This window comes from Echeneis naucrates, chromosome 9, assembly GCF_900963305.1.
Source record: "Echeneis naucrates chromosome 9, fEcheNa1.1, whole genome shotgun sequence".
Taxonomy (NCBI): domain Eukaryota; kingdom Metazoa; phylum Chordata; class Actinopteri; order Carangiformes; family Echeneidae; genus Echeneis; species Echeneis naucrates.
The window spans coordinates 23,338,372-23,363,123 of NC_042519.1; the positions used below are offsets into that span (position 1 = coordinate 23,338,372).

Here is a 24,752-nt window from a genome sequence, read left to right on the forward strand (position 1 = left end):
GATCTTTAATTGATTTTAAAGTCTCGCCCGTTCCAGTTAGTCAGATTTGAAGATTTGAATCTTTGAATCAGATTTGTCCCAAAAGACAGAAAGCAGAATTTGTGGCTCTGTCGAGCTGTTCAGGTGTGAACAGTCTGCTCTCAGACACCTGCGTCACAACGCAGTTGAAATAGATTACTGCATTTGAAATGAAAGAGTTGACGCTTCCCCAACTATAATCTCATCCCATTAAGCATCATTAAAGGGCTCTGCCTTCACAGCAACGTGAGCTCTGGCCTCGGCTGTCAGACTGAAGCAGGAGACATCACACCGGCTCCGACTGGGGGATCTTAAAAATCTGCAGCAATTAGAAATATTTGAGAAGCGATATCTGTGGCTTTATCCAGTCAGAGCGGAGGTAAAAAGTGAACCAAAAGATCGACATCAGGACTTTTCCCATAGAGGAAACTTTCAGTCCTCTTGTTTTGTCTCTTCAACAATCCGAGAACCAAAAATATTCACTTAAAGCGACAAAGAAGACAGAAAAGCTCATTTATAGGTTCTGGAACAGGAGAGCGTTTATGTCCCAGATTGAAATGATTTAAAAAGATCCTTCTGGCTTCTCAACTGACGTCTCTGCTTTACAATCACTTTATTTGCCTGTTGTTTTTTTCCCCTCTGTTGCCTAACTCTGTACTCTGCCCATGTCTGGTGCTCTGCTTGTCTTTTATTTGTCTCAGATTTATTATTTGTGCAGCTCTGGGGAACATTGTGCTCCTGGCAGCGGCCCAGTCCAGCCACAAGCCTCCACTGGGGGGGTGCAGTGTTTGCTGAATGGCACGCTGACAGGAAGTCCCTACCTTGTTCAGTGTGACCAGAACAGAAATATCTTCCTGATGTCATTCATTTTAACTTCGTCATGGTGGCGATGCTCTGCCAGGTTTGGGGGCTGACGTCGACTTTGGCCACCTCGCCTACTTGGAGTCCTGTCAGGCCCTTAGTGGGTGTGGCCAAGAAAGAAAGTGAGGCGTCGCCATCCCCAGGGAACAGTGAAACACGTCGGAGCCGAGCAGCAGCAGCATAACAACATCCTCTGGTATTGATTTCCAGCAGATGGAGGATTAGCTTTAGTGGAATCACAGCAGACTAAGACTTGGCTGGCCCTCAGCGCTCACAGGGAATTCTGGGACGCAGCCCGAGTTGGTTTTTCTGGCGGACTGATATTAGTTCTGATAAAGCTGCTGCTGATGGCCGATGAGTTCCGTTCAGTGATGCTGGGATTTTTGTGTTTTGGCAGCGTCTTTGTCTTCACCTCAGATTAAACAGATCCTCGTATTCAGGCTTATGCATGGTGGTAAATTCAGAGGATGATGTAGATGTTCCTGTCATTGAGCCTCTGGTGTGGACAAATGATAGAAACACCCCGACACAACAGTTTGTGGGATTTTAAGCTTCATCAATCAAATCCTCTTTCTATAAAGCCTCATTGCAGATGGATAAAAGGGTTTTTACTGAAATATCAGTAATCAGCTTCCATGGTTATAATAATCTGCATCAGTATTGCCTGAAGAAGCTAAATCAGTCAACCACTGTTATCAACTATTAGAAAAAAATGACATTTTATTGTCCACGTACATTTTGGATTTTCTCCTTTAAAAGTCCATAGAAATAATTGAATCTCTGTTTTTTGGGTTGTTTTGTGGACAAACCACTGAGCACTGAGACTGTCTTTGGCACAAACATACTCCTTCCACATGCTGGTTTTTTCTGCTCCAGCAGCTGCAGATTAGTGAGTTATGAAGCGATGAGAGAAGGCTGCTGAAGTCGGACATGTTTGCGGTTGGATTCGGCCTCAGCTGCTGCAGCAGATGTTTTATTTTTTCCTTCAAATTTACCAAATCACTTTCACACCTGTTCTTCCTGTTGAACCCTCCTCCTCCAAAAAAAGTATGGGCAGCCGCTGTTTTTGGACGTGAATATCATTAATTACAGCTTAGCATTAACTATCGTGACACGCAGACTTGCAGCCTGTTGTGTTCATTTGTATTGTTGACAAACATTCAAAACAGACTGAATTCATTTGGGTTGGTTGAGGTTTTACGAGCTTGGCAGCAATTCATGAAGAACCCCTACCGTGACATGGGCTGTAGCTTCAACAGTGGCCAGTAGGAAGCGCTGTAAGATGGCAAATCCATCAAGGCCCCTTAAACGTTGTACAGTGGAGTCCACGGGCTTCTGACTTGATGGTCGATCTCCTCACTGGGTTCACGTGAACAGGGACTCTGTGAGTGACATTTCAGATACCAAACTGATTCCCTGATCGAAAGTGAGAACAGCTTCTTGATTATCAGACTAAGCTGTGAAGTTTTGGGTTTGTGTCAACCGCAAGATCTCAAATTATTCTGACCTTTGTTAAATCAAACTGGTGATTGGTTGGTTGGTTAAAAAAATTAGTCCAGTAAAATAATTAATCTGCCGATTAAATGATAAGTAATGTATCATTAAAGTCTTCAGAGCGGCATCGTCATCATAGTTGAACCTCCACGGTTGTTAGCGATATGAAAGAAACAAACATACAAACAAGACAATATTTAGTATTAATTCTGAATTAAATTCATTAATGGATCATCACAATTCTTCATTATACATTATAGACTGTTTCTGAACCGTACAAACAGCATAGTTTCTACTTTCTGTAGTTTCTGTTATAATTTTTAATCTAAAAATGGTTTGGTTATTAAAGTAAAGTAAGAAGATACATACTGTGAGGTGAAAAGTAAAATATGTGAAAACTGCTAATAGATATATGGAATAGCACTGGATGGACAATAAGCTGCCGTTAAAAGCAGGTTGTGTTTGGGCCCTGAACTCTGTGCTGTGATGTTCAAACCTCAACAGGTCAGTGTCTGGCTGTTGTGTTAGTCTGTTTTGTCAGAACACACCGTGTGTGTGTTTTCACCCACCAGCCTGTGGCCACAGTGAGGGCAGAAACAACACACTGCCTTCATTTCCCAGAAGGCATGACGTCTTCTTCTGCCTTCAGAGACACCACGTCAACTCGTACTTTCTGATTGTCAACATTGACCCACTGCACAGTAGATACACAAAGAAAGACTTTTCACTCCAATAAACATCACTTTGTGTTGATTTGTATGTTTCTTTAAAAGGCTGAAAACACTAAAAGTTCAATAGTGACTAATTAAAATATCATCACTTAATATTTTACACATAAGTGTTTTCATAATAGAAAAGGGGCACATTTGGTCATTTAAACTCACCAGAAATAATTTAGTGAAGATTAAACCTGAGTAAAAATAACAATTGTGATCTTAGTAAACAGATTAAAAGTATTTTAAAAGCATTGTGTCAATTATGATCAGTTAATCTAAAACCTAATAAATCTTTACTGAGGAAGACCGATAGTCCGTCACCTCCTCGGGCAGTGAAAGTTCCTCCGGCCGTGAAGGCAGCACGGGGCCGGGGGCGTGGCTTAGAAAGCCCCGGAGTGAGTCATGATCCTCCCGAACGCCTCCGACAGATGAGCCCACTCAGCCGCCGTAGCTTCGCCCATCGGCGGTGGCTCTCTGCTCCGATAGCCGCGAATTAAAACCAACAGAACAGAACAAAACAAACAAACAGCGGAACATGTCTCCGCCGGGGCCGTGACCGGAGCGTCGGTCCGCGGGCATCCATGGTCCTTTCCCCGGGGATGCAGACCGAGGCGCGCCGCGTCAAAGCGGGACAGCTGGTCGAGATGTTCGACTCGTCGTGGAAGGTGCGCAGCATTTGGGACGGGGTGAGGCTGGAGGTGGTGGAGGACCGCAGCCCGGTGGTCCTGCACAGCTTCACCCACCTGGACCCGGACCTGCCGCTGCTGGAGGTGAGGGTGGGGGGGATTTAAAGTTATTCACTTCTTCACAGAATTGTGTTCGTAAAGCAGCAGCTTAAAACGTGTTCAACACACTGAACACACAAACGAATTTCCTGTGTGTGTTATTATTCTGATGCCGTTTGAAACAGCTTGTTGCTGCGTGTGTGTCAGTTGTGGTTCCTCACACACGCCTGCGACAGGATGACTGGCTGTTTTTTACCACTTTTCAGTTTCCACCCTGTGGTTGTAACACACACCCATCGATCTCTCTTTATCTGTGCACAGACACACAAACCCTCCACTGCAGGTGGCACATCCCAAACTGGGGAGAAACCCGGTGTTGTGATTCTGAAACATCATGAAATGTCAACAGGCGATAGTTGACTGTTCTGTCAGGACATTCATCGTGTTGTGATCTAGTTTCAGCCCTCACATCGCGGAAATTCACATTAATTAGCACCGTTTAACTGTACAGATGTAGAATTCATTCATTGTCTGGTCTAAAGAGTGTCCAAAAATCATCTGTTTTACAAATATTTATTAAAGAGTTCTATTTTTTCAAGGCTATATATTTTTAGCCCCCTGCTGTAGCATAAAATGTAATTGTATTACTTTTTTATTGTTTTATTTGAGGTATATTTACAAAAATCACAAGCCTTTTCTTTGTAAATTCTACATTTTAAAAGAATATAGTCAAATTTATTTGACTATATTATTTATTTATTTTAATTACTGGCCCTTTCTGGCCAAGTCCTAACAGTCCACCACACTATACAATAAATGTTATAGATAGTTTTTTTTCTTCAAACGTGATGGATTGATTACCTGTGATCACCATTTAAGCTGCTTTGATGTGCTGGCAGCTGAAGATTTTGTGTTCGTGCTGCACAGAAAATCAATTTCACTCAATATAAATCCTACTACAGTAAGTTACAGTAAGGACGGAAGCTAATGATTATTTAAACTATTGATTGTTATGCAGAGTATTTTCTTGATTCATTGATTAATCTTGTGCATAAACAATGTCGCAGAACGGAACGAACATCCATCAGTAATCATTTCTAAAGGTCCCAATGTTCATTCGGGTTCACAACCAAAAGATAGTAAATTTAAAACAAGAGAAAATATGTAGAATTTTAATTTTCTTTATAGTTTAAACTTAATAAAATGAGTAATTAATCATCAGAATAATTTGAACATTTGCTTTTCATTGAATCCTTCTGTTTAGTGCAGAAAATCCATTTTAAGCGACATAAATCATCACATTAAGCAGTTTTACCTTCTGAGTGAGAGAAACTCTGTTTTAAATATTAAATAATGTCTGCCAAATGTATTATCTTGTATTTTCTGGCCACTCTTGGATGTTTATTTTAAACTTAATGACTGAATTCGGTTCGCTTCATCTCTGTTTCCCTCTGTCTCAGTGTTGTCTTAAACTCGTGACCCAAAGATTCAATTTCATGGTTATCTGTAAAAACGTCCTTGTTATGGATGGAGTGGAACATTCTCCAGCTCTGCTCTCCTTACATCCCGTACTTTGATCAGATAAGGAGGGGGGAGGATGAGTGATCACATCTCTTGTGTAAGGCCAGGAACTGGACATAATAACTGATACCACACGAAGACAAAGTGGTGTCCCTTGTTTGTCCTCTCCTGGACTGCCTGTCCATTCAGCTTCAGTCGGAGCTGGACAGAAACGTCCGGAGCTCAAAGGGGCAGCGTCGCTGACCGGCTCTGCTTCGTCTCTTTCCTCTGATCTAATCCTCCCCCTCTAACACAGTTACCTAATGTCTAATCCCCCTCCTGCACAGCCGAGAGGTTTCCTCCACAATCGGGGCCTTTCTTCCCCTCCGTCCAGAGGCAGAGGTGGTGAGCTTCTGTTACAGACCAATGGGTCACTGGGCCTGATGCGTATGAAGTGGGGGGGTCACACTTACATTCGTCTGTACGTACTGTATCATATTGCTGAGCGGATCAGATGACTCTGACCTGGAGGTCATCCTGACTTCTGCCTCAGTTAAGGCAGATTTTTATTTGCTGTTTGTTTCTTTTGTTGTTTGAGATAAAATATCTGATGTGTCTTTGGATCAGCTGAACTTGTGGTTGCCTGTAAAGTGATGTTGACTCAGAATTGACAGCTCAAGGTTCAGTGAAATGTTTTGTTTGGTGATCTTTGTGGAAACGACTCTTCTCCTTCACCCTCTCGTGGTCGTGTTTTTCCACTTTGACGCTGTTTGATGTGATAGAAATGTCCTCTGATTCGCTCAGACAATGACCTGCTGTGTTCACACATGAGCTCAGTCTGACGGAGTTGACATTGTCCCGGAAAGGTTGGAGGGAAAAGTCTGTTTAAAGGCCACATGAACCGATTCTTACGTCCGTGTTTTCAGGCCGATATCGAGATAATGTCAAGGTTTGATTGTTGTTGGGTGTGATGGGAAAGACAGACTGTCTGCGTCTGCTGGAATATAAAGTGTTCAAGCCTCTTCATGCCGTTAGTTTCGTGTTTCGACTTTATGTAACATGAAGTTCCACTGTAGTCATTTTTTCATATGGGGTTAGACAGCTTCACTGAAGCAGATCTATGAAGCCGCAGCTGAACTGTTGACAAAACAGTCTATTCAAGCTAAAAATAGTCATCATTCAGAGTGGAGGCTCTGAGCTTCCAGTAACAAACCAGCAGGATTAAGGGCCAGAAAGAAAAGAGACAGAGTCTCCAGAGGCCTCAGACAACAAGTAGTTTAACCAGAAAACACCCCATCAGGGACTGTGTCAGATGGCAGAGCTGCTGTTGTCTGTTTCTGTTCACCTTCATGTTCAGCATTTACAGCACTGCTCACTGGCCCCGTGAGGATTCTGTAGTGAGAGAGTCCTGCAGCAGGTGGTCTGATTCGGGATCACAGAATCAGTCTGAGGCCACACGGCTCGCATCACATGTGGTCATGAAGCGTCTTGATCAAAATGTTAAAGGTTCGGGCAGCTACACAAACCTGTGTGATTCACACAGCTCTCATCTCCGTTTTTATGTGGCACGGATTCAAACCAAGACTGCCTGCTCAGAGCTCAGACGCCCACGCGGCGCACACCCCACCCATTAAGCTATCAGCTGGTCCCTAAATGACAGATAAAAAAGCCGCACAGAGTAGATGAAGACATACAAAACGCACAAGTGCGAGACAAACTGGACACATTGAGAAATGTAGCAGTGCAAATCCTGTCATCTATAAATAAATAACGGACTGAAAAATCAGCTGTGGGAGAGATGCATGTTTGACCTGGACGCCACTGTCTGAGGTTCCTTTCTGCTTTTTGTTACTTAAGCCTCTGTATCTGATTCAGTCTATTTTAGAAAGTAACTGAAACACTACACAATAATGTACAGTCAGTGAAATCAGAGGAACAACAGCTGTAGCGCTCACAGTGACTCAGCCGAGCTCACAAACAGTCCCAGATGAATGACATAATAACAGCGCAGAGCTCCTGCCGTGCCACATTCAAGAAATGACCTCTCGTCCAATTGGAAACAGGGTATCTCATTAGCAAAACAGGAAGGTGGACAATGTGTTTTTCAAGTAGTTCAAGTTTTCTTGATATTGTGTTGGCGTCTCATAATCTAATTTGACTCTTGTGACCCAGATCTGCAGCTGGAAAGTGTGACTTGAATGAGCTCCCTGCCGTGGAGGCTGATTGGAAAACATGAGATCTGAGGGGCGAGTCTTGTCGGGACGCCGGGAGCCCGACTGCGACGTGCTCTTGTTTTTATGACTAACATTGATTGATAGGCGGAAGCTTGGCTCGAGCTCTGCGGTGAGAAACGGGAGCCGGGCCTCGCACACGGCTCGGTACAGAGCGGCTTTTGTTTCCGAGGTTCATCTCGAAAGGAGTCGAGTCGCTCAGAGCTGCAGACGGAACAACAGAAGCAGACAGCGGCTGGAATGTGAAGGCCCGATGCCTGGAAAAATACTTCATTCTCCTCTTAAATGGTCCGATTCCACACTAACTGTCTGGGGGAGTCTAATTGGCAGGGCTGGTTTTACACGAGGCGTTTTTAAAAGCCTGTTTACTGAAGCTCACAATCTAAAGTGCAGCTCTTAAGTGTCCCAAATCAGACATGTGACACAAATCTGAGGGTTTCTCATCATCCTGAACAACAACAGGCTGCATGGACTGAGGAGCTGAACCTGTTTTTGAGTGTGCCAACAAAAACAGAAGATTTCAGGTGAACAGTTAGAGAAACCAAACCCTACAGGGTTGGATTGACCTGGGGGCGTGGCTGAGGGCGGGGACTGCTTTGTTGTGACATCACAAAGTTCCAGTGGGTTTTAGGGCTCAGTTTCTGAATACAGGCAGTGAGCATTTCTCTGGTTTACAGACACAGCCTGACTTCAGGTTTTGGTTTTGGTCTCAGAGAGAAAATCCAGCAGCTGACTTTATTGATTACATTGATCGACTCGGGTGGTTTGAGACTCTGAAGTCTTAAACGTTTGGAAATTAAAGACAAAGATGGAATATTATTACTCTCTCCAGATATTCAAAGAGAATCTAATACCACAAAAACCTTCAACTTTCAAGAGGATGAAGTGCCAAGACATCACAAACTCAGCCGGTGTTTGTCCTCATAACTGAGAAGACTAACAAGGCACGGCTGAATCTCTGGTTATTTTTACAGTTTGACTTTTCCTCACAGAGTCTGATGTAAGTCGAGCACATCAGGAAAGAGTTCTGGAGGGATTTCACTTGATTCTGCAGGATCAGCAGAGGGACTCTGAACTCAGCCCGGTCTGAAGGGTTAATTCACGTCTTCACTCTCCGAGTTGTTTCTCTGAGGCTCATTTTAACACCGTGTTGTATCAAACTGACCTTTAAGATCAACTGTTCAGCATTTAAAAAGTCTGAAGTGTTTTCAGTCAGAAAATTCATTTTATTCACACTGGCACCAAATGAAACAAAGCAGCAAGCCAATATTTTAGAAGCAGCCGCCACTTTCTGCGTTTCACTTGTTTTTTTTTTAAAAAGGAGCGAAAAGACACAAGATAGTGGGCTTCTTTTTCACCAGACGTATCATTACAAATGTCAATATAATTACTTTTTGTCTTTAATGAGAACCCAACAGCACGTTGCAGGACCTAGTGATTGGACCTCTCACAGGCTTGTTGGTGATTCTGAATGGCTGACAGAGCCAGTTTATCTGCTGGAGAGCAGCACTGATACCTGTCACAACAGCTCTGTCACCAAGTTTTAGGGAACACATGGACGGGAGGACATTTAGCTGCACGCTGATTCAACATGTAGGTTTAGTTTCTCTGCAGCAAAGAGAGATAATATTTACAAACTGTGTGTGGGAGAGATGAAGAAGCAGAAAAGTACAAACAGCTCGAGGGCACTTGGAGGAACACGAACCTCCTTCATCTTCCTGTTGCACTAAACTGCTGCTGTCACTTTGAATTTACAGACATTTCTTGACGCAGTACACACAGAGAAGGTTTGAAATGTATCCAAAGCTACAGCAAAGTAAAAATATAATCATCTGATGGCAGGAAATGTAGATTGAGGTCATCTCTGAAAATCTAATCAGCCGTTCTTTGGCCCACGGCCCGTCTGTCAACTTAATTCCACAGAAAAATCTGTCCGCGTTCATGTCAAGTTTTTGCTGGAAGAGACACGAACAAAAGGGCAAAAATAGGCCTTTTGTAAATGTGGGAGAGAGAAACGGCCCAGAAGCTTTTAGATCAGCTGAGAAGCAGGCAGACGGCTGTTACGGGTTCTTAGTCTGTGTTTTCATGTTTCGTTTTTTCTGTGAAGAGAGAGGTGATTGAGCAAAACCACAAGAAGCTTTTAGTTGTTATCTGCTGAACAAATGGAATCGCGTCGAGAATGGATCATTGTTTTAACAAACTTGTACTTCAGCTGTATTCATGGTCCCCTGAGGATGTACCCTGATGTTTCCTCCACTGTCAGCTCGAAGCTTCTTTAGTTCTTCTTTAGGGCAGCGCCAGGAATCAAACCTGGGGGTGTCATAGAAATACAAGATGCACCTTATCCACAGACCACCTGGGGTTGGTTCTGGCCCACCTGGAGCCGGTGCGGTGCTGGACCGCCTGGAGTTGGTACTGGACCACCTGGAGTTGGTACTGGACCACCTGGGATTGGTTCTGGACCACCTGGGGTCGGTTCTGGACCACCTGGGGTCGGTACTGGACCACCTGGGGTCGGTACTGGCCCACCTGGAGCCGGTGTGATGCTGGACCACCTGGGGTCCGTTCTGGACCACCTGGGGTCGGTTCTGGCCCACCTGGAGCCGTTGCGGTGCTGGACCACCTGGGGTCGGTGCGGTTCTGGCCCACCAGGGGTTGGTGTGGTACAGGCCCACCTGGAGCCGGTGCGGTGCTGGACCACCTGGACTTGGTACTAGACCACCTGGGGTCGGTACTGGACCACCTGGGGTCAGTGCTGGCCCACCTGGGGTCAGTTCTGGACCACCTGGGGTCGGTTCTGGACCACCTGGGGTCAGTGCTGGCCCACCTGGAGCCGGTGTGGTGCTGGACCACTTGGGGTTGGTACTGGACCACCTGGGGTCAGTTCTGGCCCACCTGGGGTCGGTTCTGGCCCACCTGGAGCCGGTGTGGTGCTGGACCACCTGGGGTCGGTGCGGTTCTGGACCACCTGGGGTCGGTGCTGGACCACCTGGGGTCAGTGCTGGCCCACCTGGGGTCAGTTCTGGACCACCTGGGGTCGGTTCTGGACCACCTGGGGTCGGTTCTGGACCACCTGGGGTCAGTGCTGGCCCACCTGGAGCCGGTGTGGTGCTGGACCACCTGGGGTTGGTACTGGACCACCTGGGGTCAGTTCTGGCCCACCTGGAGCCGGTGTGGTGCTGGACCACCTGGGGTCGGTGCGGTTCTGGACCACCTGGGGTCGGTGCTGGACCACCTGGGGTTTGAAAAGGTGGCTTCAGGGGAAATGTCTACAAACTTTGGACGAGTTGCTGTGAAACTCCGGTCAGGTCTTGATGAAGTGAACTGAGTTTTTCTTCCGTTCTGAATTTCAGCCTCAGCATTTGGTTCCATCTTCCACACATGGTTGGATTCAGTATTCGTCTTTTTCCCTGAATCCAGAAAACGTTCAATCATCTGATGGATGTGTTTGTAAAGGGAAAGTTACACTCGGAGTGAATCATCTGAGCTCTTTGCTCCGTTGTTAGATGAATCTGCAGCTGCCCCCCTCCTGTCGTGCTTTGCCTCTCCACCCCCCATCCAAATGATCTCACCGGTTTTCAGAGCTCATTGTTAGCGAGGGGAAGTCGCTGGCTTGTGCTACGGGCTTGTAATGGATTCGAGCTATTGTTGGCTTTGTTTAGCTGTTGACTGTTTTGGGGGCAGGTTTTCTCTTTTTACTGGGAGTTTCCCCACTGATCTACATTTAGACCGGGGCTCTGGGGGGCTTTCTAAACCTCCATGAAGAACAGTTGCTTTCCAGGCAGGTTTTTTTTTTTTTTTTTTGCTGATCAGCGTCATAATTTGGCAGATCTCTCCAAAATGGGCTCCCACAGCGCTGTTTGGTCTTGGCGAGGAGAGTTGGCTGCGTTTCAAACTTTACTTTTTGTCCTCGTGTGTTTATTTAAGTCTGTGCCTGCGCCTAGTGGCTGTGTTTATGGAGACGCTAAACCTGCAGATAGAAAGATGGGAGGTTTCTTATGAGAGATAAACATTTTTGATTGTGTTTCTCAACCGAGGAGCAGCTCAACCAACAGTTTGGCCTCTTAGAGACAGAGACTGAGACAAGAGACGAGCTGTGAACTGCTGTCAACTCAGTCTCCTCCGAACAATGAACTTCCTGAAAGGTCCACACGGTCTAAAGGTGGACGTTAAAGGTCCAAATGGTCTAAAGGTGGACGTTAAAGGTCCAAATGGTCTAAAGGTGGACGTTAAAGGTCCAAATGGTCTAAAGGTGGACGTTAAAGGTCCACACGGTCTAAAGGTGGACGTGAAAGGTCCACACGGTCTAAAGGTGGACGTGAAAGGTCCACACGGTCTAAAGGTGGACGTTAAAGGTCCACACGGTCTAAAGGTGGACGTTAAAGGTCCACACGGTCTAAAGGTGGACGTTAAAGGTCCAAATGGTCTAAAGGTGGACGTTAAAGGTCCACACGGTCTAAAGGTGGACGTTAAAGGTCCAAACGGTCTAAAGGTGGACGTTAAAGGTCTAAAGGTGGACGTTAAAGATCCACGCGGTCTTAAGGTGGACGTTAAAGATCCAAACGGTCTAAAGGTGGACGTGAGAGATCCACGCGGTCTAAAGGTGGACGTTAAAGGTCCAAGCGGTCTAAAGGTGGACGTTAAAGATCCACGCGGTCTTAAGGTGGACGTTAAAGGTCCACGCGGTCTAAAGGTGGACGTTAAAGATCCGCACAGTCGCAGTGTCTAAAGGAAAATTAAAGAAAAAAATCCTGATTTTGATTGAGTTACCCTTGAAATCACAAATCTATCTTCTCATGGAGCTCAAAACTTAAAAAATGAAAATCAAGTATCATGCGTTGCTACGAGCCCGCCCACAAACAAAGGATGACATCAACACCAGTATGAAATATGGGGTGATATCTGGAGCCCTGAGGATGTTTGAAGGAGACGACTCGTGTTATGTCTTTTGTCATGTTGAAGAAAAAGGAAGTTTTCACATGTAGCCGTATTAAAGGAGGAAACTCATCTGGTTAAATGGACAGTTAGCTTCACAAAAAAACCCAAAACAGTCATTCCATTCATCCAGCTCTACAACGGACCGTTACACAGCAGGACTCATGTGACTTCTTTCCCTTTTCCTTTCTCTGGAGGCTTATTCCTCTCTGCGCCTCATCACTCATCGCTGACACTTTTATTCGCCTCACATTCCTGCAGCCCACATGTACATCCGTGGTCATTCACGGCCGGGATGGTGTAGGTGAAGTGTTAGAACGAGTGTGGAGGAGGCTGATTCTGGATGCCAGACATTTCTGCAGACCTTGCTGGAGTTCTCCCATTTTCTCAATTTATTCTGAAACTCACACGATGAGCCAAGAAACACTTAGATTATTAAATCCTGAACTTTAATGATTTAAAATCAAATTTCACACCATCATTAAGTTGGTGCATTAATATTTCTGACATTTAGCTAGACTAATCATGTTTTTAAAGCCTTTTCAAATTAAAGTGTCCTTGTCATTATTGTCCATCAGGTTTATAGCTTATGATGTGTCGCACAGAAACTCTTCCGTGTGTACTGCGTCAAGAAAGGACAATAAATTCTTACCCTGCCGTATTTAAGGTTTAAGTTCTTAAGTCTGTCAGAACGTCATCTCCTCACCTTTTTCTGCCAGATATTTGGTGTTTTTGTGCAGATTAGTGTGTTGGGAGAGTGTTGTGTTGTGTTGGGAGAGCGTTGTGTTGTGTTGGGAGAGCGTTGTGTTGTGTTGTGTTGGGACAGCGTTGTGTTGTGTTGTGTTGGCACAGCGTTGTGTTGTGTTGTGTTGGCACAGCGTTGTGTTGTGTTGTGTTGTGTTTGGACAGCGTTGTGTTGTGTTGTGTTGTGTTTGGACAGCGTTGTGTTGTGCTGTGCTGTGCTGTGTTGTGTTGTGTTGGCACAGCATTGTGTTGTGTTGTGCTGTGCTGTGCTGTGCTGTGCTGTGTTGTGTTGGCACAGCATTGTGTTGTGTTGTGTTGGGACAGCGTTGTGCTGTGTTGTGTTGTGTTGGGACAGTGTTGTGTTGTGTTGTGTTGGCACAGCGTTGTGTTGTGTTGTGTTGGCACAGCGTTGTGTTGTGTTGTGTTTGGACAGCGTTGTGTTGTGTTGTGTTGTGTTTGGACAGCGTCGTGTTGTGCTGTGCTGTGCTGTGTTGTGTTGTGTTGGCACAGCATTGTGTTGTGCTGTGCTGTGCTGTGCTGTGTTGTGTTGTGTTGTGTTGGGACAGCGTTGTGTTGTGTTGTGTTGTGTTGGGACAGCGTTGTGCTGTGTTGTGTTGTGTTGTGTTGGGACAGCGTTGTGTTGTGCTGTGCTGTGCTGTGTTGTGTTGGCACAGCATTCTGTTGTGTTGTGCTGTGCTGTGCTGTGCTGTGTTGTGTTGGCACAGCATTGTGTTGTGTTGTGTTGTGTTGTGTTGTGTTGGGACAGCGTTGTGTTGTGTTGTGTTGGCACAGCGTTGTGTTGTGTTGTGTTGGCACAGCGTTGTGTTGTGTTGTGTTGGCACAGCGTTGTGTTGTGTTTGGACAGCGTTGTGTTGTGTTGTGTTGTGTTTGGACAGCGTTGTGTTGTGTTGTGTTGTTGCTCCGTTCCGGTCTCTCTGAAACACGACCGGGTTCATGCGGCCGGCTCGGCTCTGTGGGACTTCCTGACTTCCTGACAGACGTCTTTCCCACATGATGCTGGATTTTCTGCTCAAGCTGAAGTGGCCTCTGGTAACGAGCTCGGGTGCTGACCTGACGTCTGCTCTTTGTTTTTCCTTTCTGATGTTTTGGTGTTAACTGTTCACTCGTCGGCTTTGTGCTGGAGGTGACACTGAACCTTTCTGTTCAAAGTATTGATCCTTGGCTTTGGTTTTCATGGCAGCGTTAGATCGGGGATGAATGGAGGCTTTATGGAGAGAACCGACCGTGTGCTGCCCTTGAAGCGCTCGTAGCGATATCAGCATGGCCTCTGTGGTTCAGCTGATAAGCTGCTCTCCTGCTGTTAAGGCCCCTGGCTGCAGCTGGGCCCCCGCCGTCACACTGACGAGTGGAAAAGTTTGGTTTTACGTTGAATCTGCGTTTGTAATTCCATCATATTAAATATGCACGTGTGTAAGCATCATCTTTGTGTTGTTGTTGTTGTTGAAAATGTGCAGACTTTGGGGACGATCCCTAAAAATCACATCCCTCTGTTCCCTTCACAAACGCGTCAGTCGTCATTATCAACCTTTATTCTCACCACGCTTCTGTGTTTGGCATTTAAGACGATGATGCTTCTGTTCCATTAGAGGCCTGACGTCTAGGTTGTGTGTTTGAGCGGTCGGGAGTGTAAACAATGAAGGAACTTATAAGAAACATCATCTTTTCAAGTGTTTTGTGTGGACGGTTGTGCGTTTATAAATTTAATTAGACCTCAAATGGGTGTTTTTAATGAGTAACCCTGAATGTCCACATTGTTTAATTTACACGAGAAAACTCTTAACAGTCTCCAGCTTAAATTTCCCAACCAGCTGATGGGTTATACTTAAAGATGACAAAGGCAAGGAAGCCATGATAGCATCTCGTCAAAATAAAGGGAAAACAAGCCTGTTTTCACTCATATTTAACACAAATTTTAACAGAACTGATGGAAACCAAATAAATATGCATCCAAATGAGGAGTTTTAGTTTAAATGGTCGGTGGGGCTGATGCCATTAAACCAACAAAGGAGACCTCAAAGGGCTAAGAGGGTATAATTCGAGTTCCCTTCTTGTCGAGGATATATCAGAATAGTTTGTCTAATTTAGTATTAAATTGGTCTTTTGTCGTCTTCACGGGTCGCATTTCATATTTTCTAAAACAGGAACCCAAAATGTGAGACCAGTCGACGTGCTTGGTACTGTACCGCTCAGTACGACGGCTTTCCAAACTCACAGCCTCGTTAAAGCCCGTTACCACGGCAACAGAGAGCGAGAGAGAGACACACACAGCAGAGTGACTTAAAGTTACCAAAAAGATCCTGAAAAAGCAGCAGCCATTGAAGCAGGGAGTCATACTGAGCCTTGGAAACTGACCCTGATGACTAACGCTCCCAGGATACGCAAGATGGAGCCATGACGGATGGCTGTGGCACGCCAGAAAACACGCCACTCCTCCGTCCAAGCCCCCAGCTTAATGATTCACGCCAACTGGAGCTCCCTGCTATTTAAGTTGTGTTGAACAGCCTCAGCACTCAGACTGTCACCGTTTGTGTTTACCAGTCAAGACATAAACATCTAATTGAAAGCAAACGCTGCTGCTGCTGCGTGTTACTAAATCAGACCTAAAAGATGTTCACTTCTATCTTATCGCATCAAACTAACAGGAGCTTTTTAGTGTATTCTACATAAGAAGGCCTTAAACATAGACCTTCAATACTGGTAACAAAAACATGACACGATCCGGACTGAGACCCTTAAAATCAATATTAGAGTATCACTGACTTTGACATTGCGGCCACTTTCAGTCACGTGTTGTTCTGGTGCTCAACTGAAAATATCAGTCATTCATTTGGACGCTTCTGCCTGTCGGACATGATTTACAGATTTTTTTTCATTTTTGTTTTAGATAAAACATAAAGAGGGTTTAGTTTCTGTCAGTGTGGTGTAGTGCCTTTGTGTGATCTAAGGTCACCGCTCATATTTAGATTTTCATTTTAACAAATTAGTTCAGTTCTGCTTTTTTGTTGTTTAAAAATGTCGTCTTCCATCACTGAGAGGACGGATCATCTGCTTCTGTGCACTGATTTCTGTTGTGGGCACACGTTCCCGTTCTCCACCTCGGAGCCTTTAACAGGACCGTAGAAATGATGCCCACACATGACTTAGCATGAAGAACGCAGGATATGCGGTGACACGGCGCACGCCTCAACCGTGGTTTTGAACATGTGTGTGTGGTTTTTTTAGAACAAGCTGAGATACAGAGAAGTGAAAATGTAAATAAAATCTGTCGGGAGCTAAATTGGAGTTAAGAATGTGCATGTGTGCCCAATTTCAGTCTCAGGATTTTTACATGAACTTAAAGTGTCTCTTTGTGTTTCTGTCACTTGTGTTGTCAACCTGCTGTTGAACCTCAGTCCTTTAATCCGGAGATTTGTTTCAGTTGTGCAACATCTGCGCCAAGTGCTGGATGAATGAGTGATGAATCTGAATGTGCATCACAAAGTTGACGGCGGCAATAATGAATGAAACCTGCTTTGTTGTCAACATTGCGGTTTGTTGGATCTTTGTCCTTAAAATCCAAGAGAAAACAACAGCAACATGCTGTGATGGTGACACGCAGAAGTCCACAGAGCTCTCATTCATGCAACAAGCAGCTTAAGTTAATTCCCTGTGTGGGTTCATACACGTTGCAGCTTGTATTGTAGTGCCAGTTTATCCAGTAAGCTCTGTTTAGTAACAAGCTATTGTTTGTTTGTGCACGACAACGCGCATGATTGACACAGAGTGACTCAGAGCAGAGAGCAGCGACACACAGATGGTTCTAATTAAAGGGTTTCGTCCCAAAACGAGACAACAGATATATTTAACTTGACAGCCCTCACGGTAACTGTAGCATCTCAGCTCCATCTTCACCTCCCTCTAATCTGCTCCAAACTGATTATTAAAGAGGTCGCTCCCCCACTTTGTTCTCAGCATTAAAGGACCGAGTCGAGTAAAATGTCTTATTCCCGTAGAGCTCGACGCAGGAGATTGGCGAGGAGGCCGAGGAGGACGCCATCTTCACCATCACGCTGAGGAAGGTGCAGCTCCACCAGTCGGCCAGTAAGGGGCAGCGATGGCTGGGCGTGGACACGGATGCCGCCCTGAGCCTCTACGAGACCTGCAAGGTGCGGACCATTAAGGCCGGCACGCTGGAGAGGCTGGTGGAGTACATGGTGTCGGCGTTCAGGGGCAAAGACTCCACCTACATCACCATCTTCCTCTGCACCTACCGCTCCTTCGCCACCACCAAGCAGGTGCTGGATCTCCTGCTCAACAGGTACAGTGACGACTGAAGGCCAGTGGTTCGGTTCAGAAAGGCAGAAGAACCTGAACACAACAATTCTTCCTGCTCACACAGTTTCAGGTCTTATCAGATCTGTGCTTCACTTTAAAGGTTCAGCCTCTCCAGGTGCAGCAGGCTTTTTTATTTCTTTCAGCCACAAATCACATGTGGTACAGAGTCCAGCATCCACATTCCTAGAATTTGCTAAGTTACCGTTCAAAACAAAGCAGACATTTTGTCTTATTTACGAAGTGAAGATCCAACCCTGTTCAAAGAATGTTTATTGATTACGAACAGGCGAACCATCAGAAAATGACTAACTTCTGTGTAACTTAAACATAGACTATTTACAGAAAAGGTCACTCAGTGCACGGAAGTTTATCTGACACGGTTTTTAAAATTTTCCTGAGTGTGGTCAGCCAAAGCTGAACGTGTGTTTGTTTTGTTGGTTTTCTTTTTCTCAGGTATGCCAAGCTCCAAAATGTGCCTGCAGCCACAGCTCACAGAGTCTCCCAGGACGACTGCACCGAGCTGAGAAAGTAAGTCTGCGCCGACCTTCAGCACCGAGCCACCAACATCAATCACAGAGAGCCCTCATCGGTATCTCCGCTCCCAGGGTTAAAGGGATGTCAACACAGTTTGAAGTGTTGGCAGATTGTTTGTCTTTCTCAGACACCTGTCAGATTGTGCTGGGGAGGGGGGGAGTGTGACAGAACAGTTCAGGACAGTTCATGAACTGATAAAAGTGTAATGAATCACAGAAAGGATTAAAAAAACAACCATCAGCTTTGGCTGCACTTCGTACCTTCAGTTTTACCAAAACAGGTTATTCTCTTGAACAGTTTGTTGAAAAGCCTCAGTAAATAGCTCAATGTTCACTTACACCAAACCAAGTATTTCTACAGAACATCTGAGAGACTTTACACATGCTGTCTTCAGTGGAGTGTCATTCTTCCATTTCCTGTTGTATTTGTGAGACCTTTAATAACTTTAATAACAGTGGAGTGATCAAACTGAAGGTTTGTGAATCTTTTTACAATCATGTTTTATTTTCATTGACAGCTTTGTGTTGTGGCCAGAATAACTAAATGGGAGGAATTATAATATAAAAGAACAAAAAGAGCCAGAATAAAACTCAGGACATCTGAGTTTTTCACCTGGATCCAAAGGTTCTGTAACTAAAAGCCTCTGTCCTGTGGGAACAGTGGAGAAGACATATTTCTGTCCTGAATCATTGATTTATAGGCTGCTGTTTTCAGTCTATTCAGTTTGATTTTAATTCAGACTAAAAACCTGAAATGATTTCTCTCTTCAGTCGTCGATTTAAATGTTGTCGTACACAGTTTTAGTCGATCAGGAGACGTTGGACATCTTGAAATTAAAATGAAACGGTTTCTGTCCTGACGCAGCACTGTTTCATCCATCCTGGGTGCGTGGCTGGACCAGTACTCCGAGGACTTCTGGAGTCCTCCCAACTATGACTGCCTGCACCAGCTGCTGTCCTACCTTCACCTCCACTTCCCCGGCTCGGATCTGGAGCGTCGTGCCCGCAATCTGCTGGCCCATTTCCACCGCCGACAGCAGTGTGAGCCTGATCCTGATGGTATGAAGGCAGGAAAGGAGAGGAACAACAGGGCAGGGACTCAGGACTGAGGGGGGGGCATCCCAGTAGAGACCTCCATTTGTTTTCCATGTAGACAATTTAATTTGTCCTCACGAACATGGCCGCAGACACAATGTCAGCTCACATGTTGTAATATTTGTAAAGGACGGTTTGGTTGTGTGACTGATAAGAACTTGTTGACGGCACTAAGTGAAATCTTTCACCCTGCGGGGAAAAGGAAACAAACGCCAAGGTCAAAGAAAGGACGGGAACAGCAGAAGGGCAGGAGCTGTGTTCAGGTCGAGCTCAGGTCGAGGCAGCTCTGTGAAAAAGATGTATTTTAATCTGTGCAGGGGAACACATCGGCTGCCCGTTTGCTACGCAGGAAGAGAGCGGCTTTGAGGACGAGCTTCCTGCTTTCAGCTTCCTGTCGTTTGACCCCATCATGGTGGCAGAGCAGTTCACGCTCATGGACGCGGTGAGAATGTTTTCCCTTTCCCCTCTCAAAATGCTTTTTAACCCTTTTAGAGCCACATCAAGACATTTCACGTTCATGATCCAAATCTGAACATCAAAAGAGCTGATTCTCCCGTTTAAGGAGAAAAACAGGTCGAACCGTCACAGAGCAGTAAAAGCTCTAAAGACATTGTGATATTTGTAAATGTATACACAGCTTTGGGCTGGAGAGTGTTAAACTCAAGCATCATCAAGACTTAAGACATACGTCACTGAAAAAAAACTCTCAACTCTCTCACTTAGTCTGAAACACCACACTGTTCAACGACTGATACTGATCCGCTAACGTCTCGCCCCTCAGGATCTGTTTAAGAAGGTGGTGCCCTACCACTGCCTGGGGGGGATTTGGTCTCAGCGGGATAAGAAGGGGAAGGAGCACCTGGCCCCCACCATCAGAGCCACCGTGGCCCAGTTCAACTCTGTCACCAACTGTGTCATCACCACCTGCCTGAGCAACCCGACGCTGAAGCCCAATCAGAGAGCGCGGCTGCTGGAGAGGTGGATCGACGTGGCTCGGGTGAGAAACCGTCACAGATTGGGACATGAAATAAAATCAGTCGAGCTCGTCCCGTCTCTTTCCCTGACCGGGTCACTTCTCCCGTTTTGCTCAGGAGTGTCGGATCCTGAAGAACTTCTCCTCGTTGCGTGCCATCCTGTCTGCTCTGCAGTGTAACGCCATCCACCGCCTGAAGAGGACCTGGGAGGAGGTGTCACGGTGGGTTTCCAGTCTCTCCGATATAAAATGGATCTTGCTTATTAAAGATATTAAAGGCTCTGTGCATGTTGCTTGGTTTGCAGCGAGTGTCCTGGAACACAGGAGAGTTTGATAAAGAGGTTTTCTTATATTATTTCTGTGTGTCATTCACTGACCCCTGCATTGCTCTGCAGTGAGAGCTTCCGCACTTTCCGTGAGCTGTCCGAGATCTTCTCAGACGACAACAACTACTCCCTCAGTCGAGAGCTGCTGGTGAAGGTGAGACGCTGCCTCTCAACGCCACACACAAATCCTCAAGAAGCAACGACCAACAGAACAGAACCGTGAAATTATTTACTGTTCATGAAAAGCAATACTGTTTGGTTCAGATAACAAACGTCTCTCTGTGATCATGTTTTTATGCCTGCAGAGGACGAAAGAGAGAAATGTTTTTGTGTCTTATCCAACCATTAATCAAACAAAACAACTAATGACTCCGCCGGAATTGCGTAACAGTTACATATGGCAGCTGAACAGATGGCGGCGGGCTCTGTGACCCGTCCCATCACTGGACTTCCTCATGTCTGTCTCACAACAGCTGCAGAAGAACGTCCAGAGAGACATCCTGCAGGGCAGAACACAGTGTTCCGTGTTCTTTTGGATCACAGCGTATTACTCATCATGTCCTGGGTGGGCTCCGTGCTGGCGACAGATCGCTGTAATCATTAATGTGATTTATGGACCAAATGCAGAGCGGCGTCGACAACACCACCGTATTCTGTTCAAGAGCACAAGAAAACGTGACAAAACAGGCAATGAGAGGGCAACTTAACCTGTTCTGTCACGACAAAATGTGTTTGGTTTTTTTTCAGCTGTGAAAGTCATAACACAACACGAACACACAGATGTGATACAACTATTATTTATTGAGTTGGGACTGAGAGTGTGTCCATAGATAGATAGATAGATAGATACTTTATTTATCCCAGACTGGGAAATTGCAGTGTAACAGCAGCATTACACAAAGGGAATAAAATATATAACATGAATGCATCTGGGTGTTCAGTCAGTAGTTTGGCAGCGGTGGAGCTGATGACTTCACAGGCTACCGCTGCATCAGCTGACGGGGGGATGTCAACAGTAAACAGATACACTGCTGATATCTAATTCATGTTCATCCGATGAGGCAGATAAGCAGAGAGATGTCCCATGAACACCTGGGGACAGTTCAAACCTCAGACCTCTGGTTTAGGTCATTGTGAGAACCTGCTTTAACATCACTATGATGTATGATTATCTGAGAACACACAGGCCGTTCAGATTCTAATATCTAAAAAAGTAAAATTGAAGCAGGATTCAATCCATGCAGTTTTCATCTAAACTCTCCAAAGATGTCCTGAACTAAAAAAACAAAAAGAAAAACCAGGCAGGTCAGTGTGTTTTAGTTCGTAGTTGGGGACAGTTTTTTGCCAGTGTTAATAAAAATGCAGAATATTATCAGAGGAAGCCTTTAAACGAGGCGTCTGCTGATGTAATAGACCGGGCTTCCTCTGAGGGAATCCCTGCTGACGTCACGGGGAGGGAACCTCGGGCAGGTGGAGATAACAGCTCCGGCCTGACGCCGGTGTAAACGAACACCTCGGGGCGTCGCCGCTCTCCCGCTCTATCTGCTCAGGCCAGGCTGCGTTCGCCTCCGCTGACTCGTGTCTGGTTACACGAGGCCGCACAAAGTCGGTTACATCGCTGGGATTGTTCATGTTGTTGTTTTTTTGTTTTCAACAAAGAAAAAGTGATGAGCATGAACATCAGTTTAATATCTCCATTATGAAGCAGATCAAAGAACAATCAAAGTTCTTCATCCAGCATCCTCACAGACCTGAACTAAAGTGTTCACTGCTATTAACGCCCTTTGGCTGAATTTTGGGAAATTTGATGAGCTGCAGTTTAGTTCTCTTTATCCTTGAATATGAACTGATTGATTTACTGTGTTTCTCTGCTCTTCAGGAGGGAACATCCAAGTTCGCAACCTTGGAAATAAATCCCAAACGTGCTCAGCGGAGACACCAGCAGCAGAGAGACTTGGTGAGGCCACAGTGCAAAAACACACACAGGAAAATAAAACAAAATGTGGGTCTGTCTGTGACTCGACTTTGGGCCAACAGCTCCATCTGCTGACGAATATTTGAGTGAGAAAGCAGAAATAGTCGTTCTCAGCTTCTCTGTCGTCTCTTTTTATTGCTCTCTTTACTCGTCATTTCAGAGTTTCTGTTGAGGGGTCTATGTTTGCTCACCTGGTGTTCCCTCTGTGAACAGGGAGTGATGCAGGGGACCATCCCTTACCTGGGCACCTTCCTGACGGACCTGGTGATGATGGACACTGCCATGAAGGATTACACTGAGGTCAGAAACATCTGACTGTCTGGAGGGTTTTTTTCTTTTATTTTATTTATTTATTTACTAACACAAAGTTTTTATCTCTTCTTCAGGGAGGGCTCATCAACTTTGAGAAAAGAAGAAAGGTAAAATGAACCTTTGACTGAGTTTAAGGGAAAAGAACTTCAGCTCAGCACAAAGCTGATGACTAACTCTGATCTTACATTGCAGGAGTTTGAGGTGATTGCTCAGATCAAACTGCTCCAGTTGGCCTCCAACAACTACAGCTTCACTCAGGACAGCCACTTCAGAGAATGGTTCGCAGGCGTGGAAAAACTCAGCGAGGCAGAAAGGTCAGTAAGTCAGCCGGGGAGGACTATTGACTTCACATCAAAAGCCAAACAAAAGCCGGGTGTTGATGGATCTGAACAGAGAGGGAGCTGTCAGGGAGCTGTCAGTCCACCTTCTCAGAGTTAGAAAGAAAGACAATCATGGCTTCACACTGACTTCCTGTTCCTGCAGCTACAATCTGTCCTGTGAGATTGAGCCTCTGTCGGAGTCAGCGAGCAACACGCTCAGAGCCAAGAAGAACGGAGGGATCATGAAACGCTGGAGCGAGTAAGTGACCCACAGTGAGGCAGAAACTCCCAGTCGGACACTCGAGTGCAGGATGAAACTGTTGTTGTTGTTGTTGTTGTTGTTGTCGTCCAGCCGGCAGCTGACGGAGGCGGGCTCCAGCGGCGCCGCAGGCTCTCATTCCAAGTCCTTCGACCACTCGCATTATAGGCCGTACCAAGGAGGCGGGGGGGACAGCGGAGACGCTCTCAGCGTCACCTCCGTCAGCTCCAGTGGTTCAGACCTGGAAGACGTGAACGCCAGCTTCCTGTCCGACTCCCCCGAGGGACACGAGAGAAAAGTGAGCGAGAGTTTGTGAATGTTAAACAGCCCTTTGTGATGTCACCAGGGAACGCTGCTCCCTCTTTAATTCTTCTCCTCCGTACAGCTGTTTGTTGATGCTCTCTGGTTTTTCTGTCATCCCTCCAGACGTCGACTCCTTCGGTGAAACTGACCGTCACTGCTTTGGGCAGAGAAGCTCCGCCAGCAGATACGACGTCAACAGTAACTTTCCTTTTACGTTTTTATCTATATGACATAATAATATGCCCTCCGTATTTCACTATGATCAGAGTCCATTAGACATACGACATTAGAACAGCAGTGATGTCATCCTGTGAAAACTCTAACCTTTGACCCCTCCTCAGTTCTGGGAGTGTACGTCTCTGTCGTCTCTGGACACCTCGGGGATGGGCTCCAGCTCCGGCTCGGCCTCCGGCTCCAGCAGCGCCTCGTCCTCCTCTGTCTCCTCCTCCACGCCACTGTCGGCCTCCCGCTCGCACAAACGCTCCGTGTCGGCGGTGTCGAACTACTCCACCTTGTCGCTGCCGCTGTACAACCAGCAGGTGGACGACTGCTGCATCATCCGGGTCAGCCTGGACGTGGAGAACGGCAACATGTACAAGAGCATCCTGGTGAGGTCACAGAGAAAATCCAACAAAAACAATCACTGAAGTAAAAGTCATTACTGAGGTTAATTGTGGTTTTGATTCAGGTGACGAGTCAGGACAAGACTCCCGCCGTCATCAGGAAGGCCATGATCAAACACAACCTGGACCGGGAGAAGACCGAGGACTACGAGCTGATGCAGAAAATCTCTGAGGACAAAGGTGAGCAAGGAAACAGACTTGTCACAGAATGTTGTGTCGTCGTCAAAAATATGCAACATGACAGAAGAGTGTGAGTCCATGTGGTCTATCGTCACCGGCCCTGAACCAGGACTATCTGAGAACAGACTGTTCTGGTCTGAGGTTCCCTGACGATGAGCTAACTAACTCTTACTGAAATATTTTTATCTCAGACAGACGAGTAAATGTGGTTCTGTTGACGCTCCAGTCGGTTTGGTGCTTGTTTTACGAAGCAGATTCGTTCTGTTTGACGACGGGTTGTTTCCTCTCTCTCGT

At 45.8% G+C, this 24,752-nt stretch overlaps 1 protein-coding gene across 4 annotated transcripts in view; it reads left to right on the forward strand.

The window, feature by feature from the left end:
• LOC115048746 (ral guanine nucleotide dissociation stimulator) overlaps nt 1–24,752 on the forward strand; it is a 43,088-nt gene that overhangs the window by 13,945 nt on the left and 4,391 nt on the right. For 2 of the 4 annotated variants that reach the window (XM_029510470.1, XM_029510469.1), the window contains exons 2-17: nt 17,238–17,542; nt 18,013–18,087; nt 18,958–19,151; nt 19,505–19,629; nt 19,969–20,184; nt 20,279–20,382; nt 20,556–20,640; nt 22,366–22,443; nt 22,675–22,761; nt 22,848–22,880; nt 22,966–23,087; nt 23,257–23,352; nt 23,446–23,650; nt 23,779–23,853; nt 23,997–24,263; nt 24,344–24,458. In XM_029510470.1, coding sequence (XP_029366330.1) covers nt 17,238–17,542; nt 18,013–18,087; nt 18,958–19,151; nt 19,505–19,629; nt 19,969–20,184; nt 20,279–20,382; nt 20,556–20,640; nt 22,366–22,443; nt 22,675–22,761; nt 22,848–22,880; nt 22,966–23,087; nt 23,257–23,352; nt 23,446–23,650; nt 23,779–23,853; nt 23,997–24,263; nt 24,344–24,458 — 2,182 coding nt within the window. Of the gene's footprint in view, nt 1–3,527; nt 3,860–17,237; nt 17,543–18,012; nt 18,088–18,957; nt 19,152–19,504; nt 19,630–19,968; nt 20,185–20,278; nt 20,383–20,555; nt 20,641–22,365; nt 22,444–22,674; nt 22,762–22,847; nt 22,881–22,965; nt 23,088–23,256; nt 23,353–23,445; nt 23,651–23,778; nt 23,854–23,996; nt 24,264–24,343; nt 24,459–24,752 lie in introns of those variants that run through there. The other 2 variants (XM_029510466.1, XM_029510467.1) reach the window with 2 other exon arrangements.